Source organism: Engraulis encrasicolus, chromosome 18, assembly GCF_034702125.1.
Source record: "Engraulis encrasicolus isolate BLACKSEA-1 chromosome 18, IST_EnEncr_1.0, whole genome shotgun sequence".
Classification (NCBI taxonomy): domain Eukaryota; kingdom Metazoa; phylum Chordata; class Actinopteri; order Clupeiformes; family Engraulidae; genus Engraulis; species Engraulis encrasicolus.
Window position 1 is genome coordinate 27,809,323 of NC_085874.1, and position 7,500 is coordinate 27,816,822.

At 46.3% G+C, this 7,500-nt stretch overlaps 1 protein-coding gene across 3 annotated transcripts in view; it reads right to left on the reverse strand.

The window, feature by feature from the left end:
- LOC134468547 (galectin-3-like) overlaps positions 1–7,500 on the reverse strand; it is a 10,150-nt gene that overhangs the window by 270 nt on the left and 2,380 nt on the right. Inside the window, exons 2-6 of one of the 3 annotated variants that reach the window (XM_063222455.1) lie at positions 7,303–7,313; positions 6,409–7,023; positions 3,692–3,780; positions 2,531–2,702; positions 1–558 (exon numbers count right to left, since the gene is read on the reverse strand). The exon at positions 1–558 is cut by the window's left edge and continues 270 nt beyond it. In XM_063222455.1, coding sequence (XP_063078525.1) covers positions 400–558; positions 2,531–2,702; positions 3,692–3,780; positions 6,409–7,023; positions 7,303–7,308 — 1,041 coding nt within the window. In that variant the 5' untranslated portion in view covers positions 7,309–7,313 and the 3' untranslated portion in view covers positions 1–399. Of the gene's footprint in view, positions 559–2,530; positions 2,731–3,691; positions 3,781–6,408; positions 7,024–7,302 lie in introns of all 3 variants that reach the window. The other 2 variants (XM_063222456.1, XM_063222457.1) reach the window with 2 other exon arrangements.

The window sequence follows — 7,500 nt, forward strand, 5'->3', positions numbered from 1 at the left end:
ACACTGATCAAAGATGTAGAGAATGTGTATGGAAATGCAATAAATCGACTTGGTTTGGCATGTGATGTATAAAACAAATCTTGACTCATGTCACCTAAGTCTTTACTGTTACACTGAATGATTTGTTATTGAACTGTAAAACTGTGTTAAACAAGGTATGGTATGGTAGAAGCATGGAAGGCTTGTCTCTTGTGAAATAAAACTATCCATTTGAACCGAGACCTATCACTCTTTATGACTCTATATTAAGGTGCCGACTCTTTGTTTGTTCAAATGAACACAAATTGACACACACAACTCCTCGACACACACCAACAACTCATGGCTAGATGGTTTATCAGCAGGGCAGGGTAGGAGGAGGGGGTGGGAGTTGAGAGGTTAAAGGTCAAAGGTCAAGGCTCAGGGCATGTTCTGCAGCTGGACAGAGGTGAGGTTGATGTCCTGTAGGATGTTGAGCCGGTCGATCTGGTTGAGCTCTCGGATGCGATGCTTGAACTCGAATACCTGCGCGCCGTTCACACCCACCTTAAACTCGTTATACGTCACCAGGATCTTCATCTGAAACAGGGCAGGGTTAACAGAGTTAGGGTTACAAGGAAGGCTCTCATGGCCTTCACATTAAAACAGGCTGTTTCTCAAATTTCACTGCATGTACTACTCATTTCAGAATGTTATACTGTTCATTTTACAGCATGCTATACTTTTTAATGTCTTTTAAGGTTGTGACAAATAAATATTCTTGTATTCTTTTTCAACTCTGTAAAGTACATATTACTGAAATTCGAAGTTTGAACACTATAATAAGCATACAGTGTAGTAATAACCAGTGGTGACTGACACCAAATTTATATTGTGTTCCACTATTCTTATCAAATATGTTATGAGTCTCTTCTCTGCCGTGTCTGCTGTTCTTAAATTGACATTCCACATTTTTCTGAAAAGATGGCCATTCCCCACCTTACCTCAAGTTAAATAATTTGGTTTTATTGCGTCCACCAAGGAGTTATGTTTTCTGTCGTGTTTGTTTATCTGGCTGTTTGTTTGTTTATTTGTCAGCAGGATAACTCAGAAAAGTTATGAGCGAAATTTGATGAAACTTTGTGGAGTTGTTGACGATCCGGATCCAGGAACTCTTAAAAGACTCTTCACCATTGCGGGATAGGGCGAATTTTCACATTCCGGCTTCTAATGCCTCTTTTCCACGGGACTCACTAATTTGACGCCCTTTCGGTACTTACCGCTTACGTCATACGACCCTAACCCTAAACCTAACCCTAACCTTAACCCTAACCCTAACCTTAACCTTAACCCTAACCTTAACCCTAACCCTAACCTTAACCCTAAACCTTAAATCACTTGTTTGAAATGTTTGATTACCATGTGACGTACCACGTAAGTACAGAGAAGCCGTCAAACTAGTGGGTCCCTCTTTTCCACTGCCGGTTTTCTAGTAGACCTACAGCTCGACAAAGCTCGACTCAGTCGCCAATTTTGCTTTTCAAATAGGCACGACACAGCTCAATTGTAAAGCAAAACGTGAGGGCGAGCCACGCTCTGTCGAGCTGTAGGGCTACCAGAAAACTGCAATGGAAAAGAGGCATTACTCCACAACATAGTAAAAATGTTCTATCAAACAGCTTCCTTGGCGGTTTGCACTCTCTAAGTGCATTTCTGGTATTTCTGTCGGTCTTCTAACCATTCTCTGAGTCTGGTGCCATTACCATTACCCCTATTTTCAAGCTAGCTAGCATGTGTCATTGATATACTGTACATGCTAGCTTGGAGGTACAACCTGCATTGCCAAACTGTGAAAACTGGAAATGGTGTCATGTCACTTAAAGACCATGTTCCAAGATCCTAGTTATTGGTTACGTTCGTGATGAAGCAGTAATGCTTTTGCTAGGCAGCGCGCATGCACACTTTGCCAGTTTGATGCATTCTGGTTAGAAAATCATCAAACATTCATCACGAGCGAACCCATTAATCTGATTTATATTTTAGCACACAAGAATATTGTCTTGGTATTTCTTGCCTGTGTTGCCCTGTGATTCACATTGAACTACTATGTCACCAATAGCATTTTTAATTGAAAAGTGTTCAGGTAAATTGGAATTTAAAAGTTCTTGTCAATAGTTTCAAATTTTGGGTGTTCAGGTTGGGAGGAGGGGGGCCACTGGGGCAGGCAGCCACACGGTGGGGTGTCTCACCTTTTCATTCTAGGGACGACTACCCAACCGTCTTTGGGGCGTGGTGCGTGTGTGCCGCCGCCGCCGCCCTTGGGCCCCTTCTTTGCAGTAGTGTTGCCTTTGTGGCGTGTGGTGGCCCCCCTCCACAGTCGCCTGAAAAAGCGTGTTAGCTTGGCCAGGGGGCACTTGAACCTTGAGCCCATGCCCAGGCCCATGCCCTTGCCCATGCCTGGGGCAATGCCTGAACCTAGGCCCATGCCTGCACCTAGGCCCATGCCTGCACCTAGGCCTGGGGCAATGCCTGAACCTAGGCCTAGGCCCAGGCCCTTGGCCATGCCTCTCACCTCAAAGGGCTGGCCAGGGGTGAAGGGGAAAGGGCCCTGGATGGAGCGCTCCTCCTGGCCCCAGTGCTCCGCCTGCCGGTGGTTCCTCACCAGCACCTGTTTGCCACCGTCGTTGAAGCGCGGGTTCATGTGCAGCGCGATGTCGTTCCCGCGCAGGAAGTTCACCGTGAACCTGCAGCACCAGAGAGCACAAGGACAGGCTGCATGTGAGCGGTGGTGATATACCGTCGACATGGGAGGCAAGCACACAAAGACAGTGAAGGTTGAGTGCCAAACTGCCGAGGTAGAAGCTAACTGGGAGCCGGTCTCTGCACCAGATCTGGATTGGTAGTACTGGTCTAGTACTGGTAGAGTTGTGTTAGCTACTTTGTTGTTTCCAATGCAATTTCCCATTGGCAACTACCTAAGTTGCTAGCTAGCTAACAACTACACTTTCGAGAAACGCAGCCCTGGATTGCTTGTACTGGTCTAGTACTGATAGAGTCTAGGATTGTAACATTTGTTTAACACTGATCTTAGTCTTACAATTTAGATACATCGTATTATCATACTCAATGGCAGGTCTGAATGTACCCGGGCCCTAGTTAAGTCTAGAGATGTACATATTATCATAGTCAATGGCAGGTCTGAATGGACCCGGGTCCTAGTTAAGTCCAGAGATGTAACAGAGATAAGCAGTAGCCTAAACATGGTAAGGGCATGGGACACCCGTCTTACATAAACTGGACTTAGTCATCTTGAGATTACATAATCAGCTTGTCATGTCAGCTTGTCTGATTGCCAATAACCACCAAACCCAAATGATTTTGTCTATTTGCAAGCGCTCAAAACAAAACACATGAGAATTGTGTCATAAAATGTCCCTAAAAGGTTTGGCTTTGTGTGCACACACTGTATTTGTGAGCACTATGATAAATAAGGGTGTCGTGTTGGGTTTCCACCTCTGACAAAAAATCCTCAATCTTTTGATGAGCCAATTAATCCTTTTTCTTGCGCAAAAGTGCTTTTCATTCAGTGTCCAGGGGAGATAGATATGTTCCTCTGGGACAGACGATTAAATACCATGAACAAAAAGTGTTGTCTTGTCCTCTTGCTGAGTTCAGGCCCAGTTCTGGTGCAGAAGTGGCCCGAAGTGAGCTGCTACCTCGGGACTGTACTTACATCTTGGCCAGGGGCTTCACCTGACCGGTGATGGTGACCATCATCTTGTCGTATACTCCTCTGGGGAAATTCAGGTTGTAGGGAACACCCTGTAAATGACAGAATTAAGCACTTCAATCTGGCATCCACAGTCAGAGGTCAGGCTTGTACGAAATTCCGAATTGAATGAATTGAAATTCAAAGTAATTCCATAATACGAACACTAGGTGTTGTCATTACGTTGAATTTCTTTGAATTTAATCTACACCACCCATTGAGAGTACATAGAACACCACCACCTAGTGTTCATATTATGGCATTACTGTGAATTTCAATTCATTCAATTCAGAATTTCGTACAAGTCTGTCAGAGGTATAACAAAAAAAAAATGATTGGACATGGCGATGGCTCCTTGTCTCCTTCCTTCTGATTGATCATGCGCAAACAGGGTACCAATCTCGCTGCTCGCTTCTCTGCAACCCACCACCTCCCCAGGTGCCCACTTTGTCGTGCTTAACATGGCTCAGGGGTGCCGCGGAAACGTGGCTGATAAATAAATCATGTAACATAATACACATTTGTCTAAATTGATAAGTTAATGCTAGTCAGTGGAATCTTTCATCTGCCATTTACGCACAATAAAGTAAATATAGGTCGCCCCAGTCAGCTGCAACTTCGAACGCAGGTCGTGTGATGTCTCCAAATGTGTTACTTTTCTAAGCTTTTGTGGTATCGGATGCGATGCCATGCTACGGCTTGTTGGTTTGGGGTGCCTTGAAATTTTTCATGAATTGAAAGAGTGCCTCGCCTTATAAAAGGTTGAGAAACACTGGCTTAGGCTACTCTTGGTCATATTGCCTGCTGGGTTCATGGGAGAATAGTTAGCTCTCCTAAATCTTTAATTGGGGGAGCGTACCCTAATGCTGCTGCTGCTGCCTCTTGACACACTGCTTTTCCCTGTGCTCATGAAAAATCAGGGGACTGCTCAGAACTAGCCAGGCCACTCCCTCCTAGTGACGCAACACCTTTGGGTTGACTCTAGTCAGGTCAAGAGGAATGTCAATATTGTTTCTGATCTCCCGAAAAAACGGGAACTCCACCCTACTTTGATGGACACCAGTCAACCAGTAGCAAACCAAGGGAGGCAGGTGAACCATGCCATTTCGGAAACAGTAATTGTTATAGTCTTGATCAGACCAAGTCTCGAAGAGATTTGAAAGTCGATGATGATCAGGCTACTCAGAACAGAGTCAGAATCTATTCTATCACTTGTTCAATAAAGAAATTGCCTTTAGAATTTCATGTCTTTTGTTCCTTGAATTCAATCAATCAATCAATCAATCAATCAATGGATGTCTGTTGCCTCATAATGCACACTGTTCTGCCCAGTGGTGTAACAACTCGGTCACGGGCCCCGGTGCGAGTATTCAGCACGGGCCTTCGGAGGTTGTGCTAATTTTAGGATATTTTATCTAGCCTAATACATTACGGGTGAAAGGGTGGGGTATATTCTTTGCAATTCCAATAGCATTGTAAATGCTGCAACGATGTGCACATTTACATCATAGAGTAGCCTATTTAAGTTATCTGTCCCAAAAAAACCTCAGGACAAACGCAAAGAAAGGCTTTCGGAATAGAATATGTGTCTAGAGACCGGTTGAGACAGGGACAGGGGGCTGGAGACAGTAGCAGTGTGTGCGTGTGTGCTTGCGAGCGCACGGTGCCTGCCCAACTGACAGCATGCAGGCTACACAGACGAGGGAGACCTGCTGATCTTAAGCACCCTAGTTTAAACTCCATAGATACAAAAAATAACACTAAGGACTTAAAAGATAGATAGCACAATCAACAGGATATGCCTTCATAATGATTTCAATCTTCCACTACTCCACTGTTACAGTGGAATGCTGTAATAGTCTTTTAGAAGACTTAACTGCCGTAGTACTACACTACTATGCCATTAAACAGAGACTTAAGTCATACATTACAACTTGGTCATTGTCAATCTGTTCGCACGCAGCACATTTGTTGCAGGGGCCACAACAACCGCGTCTTAAAAGATTAATGTTGCGACAGATGTTTCCCACATAAACCTATTACCGTGGTTATACTACATATACTGAGGTGTGTGTGTGTGTGTGTGTGTGTGTGTGTGTGTGTGTGTGCGCAGGGAAGCTGACAGGGCGACAAAGGGGTCAGTTGTCCCGGACCCAGGGAAAGAGGGAGCCCAAAATTGGGCCAAAATTACATTTTATGTATTGGATTGGGGGCCCTTTCAAATGACTTTGTCCCGGGCCCGACAAAAGCTGTCAGCGGCTGTGTGTGTGTGTGTGTGTGTGTGTGTGTGTGTGTGTGTGTGTGTGTGTGTGTGTGTGCGTGTGTGTGTGTGTGTGTGTGTGTGCGTGCATGCATGTGCGTGTGCGTGTGATAGTATATACAATAAGTGTATGTGGGTGTGTATGTGTGTGTGTGTGTGTGTGTGTGTGTGTGTGTGTGTGTGTGCGTGCATGCATGTGCGTGTGATAGTATATACAATAAGTGTATGTGGGTGTGTATGTGTGTGTGTGTGTGTGTGTGTGTGTGTACTGTACATGTGTGCATGCATGTGCGTGTGATAGTATATAGGCTAAGTGTATGTGGGTGTGTATGTGTGTGTGTGTGAACATGGGTGTGTATGTCTTGTCTAGATGAATCAGAAGCATGCAGCAGTAAGGTAATAACAGAGAGGTAATAATCACCACTGGTCCGATGGGTGTGGGTCCGGGCCACACTGGCACAGGCACTGGGGCGGGCTGTCCGGGCCAGCCAGGCTGCCCGGGGTTACCATGCCAACCTCCGGCGGGGACGTATCCAGGTGGACAGGGGTTGGCTGGGCTACAGCCAGGGTGGGGGGGATGAGCCGGGGCCGGCGGCTGGACAGGGGGTTGCACTGGGGCAGGGGGCTGGGCTGGAGGCTGAGCTGGTGGGTGTGCCGGGTGGGGCGCTGGTGGCTGCGCCGGAGGCTGGACTGGAGGTTGAGCTGGAGGGGGCTGGACAGGCTGGACTGGGGCTGGTGCTGGAGCAGGTGCCGGAGCTGGTACAGGGGCCGGTGCCGGGGCTGGGGCAGGCCAGCTGGGTTGGGCTGGCTGGCCCTGCTGCCCTGCAGGCACTGGCGGAGTAGGAGCAGGCCAGGCGGGTTGGACTGGTGGCGGTGTGGGCCAGCCGGGGAATGGGCCAGGCTGCATGGCTGGCTGTGGCATAGGTGTCGGCCAACCGGGTTGGCTGGGCCAGGTGGAACCGGGTTGGCTGGGCCAGCTGGGCGGGCAGGGCCAGCAGGGAGGCTGCTGCTGAGGGCACGGCCACATGCTATTCCCCTGTTGACCAGCAGAGGGACAACCAGGAAAGGCGTAATTGGACAAAATAGCAATAGTATTGTGATCACCAAATGGAGAAGATGATGGTAAGTGTCATGCACATGCAAACACACAGTCACACATGCAGGATTGTTAAAAAAGCATTAATCAGGAGTGTGATGACATAGAGTATTTACACCAGTCCCATTAAGTAATTAAGTGAACAAATGCAAATGCAATTCAAATCTCAATAGGATAGCTTTCACACCAACTGAACAATGAAAATGATAAGGTACTCACGTCCATGTTATCTGGAAAAGAGAATTAAATATATGGTACAATAAGAATTCAGTAAAGTAAATTTGTTTATGTCATAAAATGATTGACAGTTGAGAATTATTCGACATCAACATTTTGATATAAAATGCTGCAGATGGACATATACAGGTAATGAAATATATTTTTTTTACATTTCTGAAACTAGTCTGTTTCCAAACA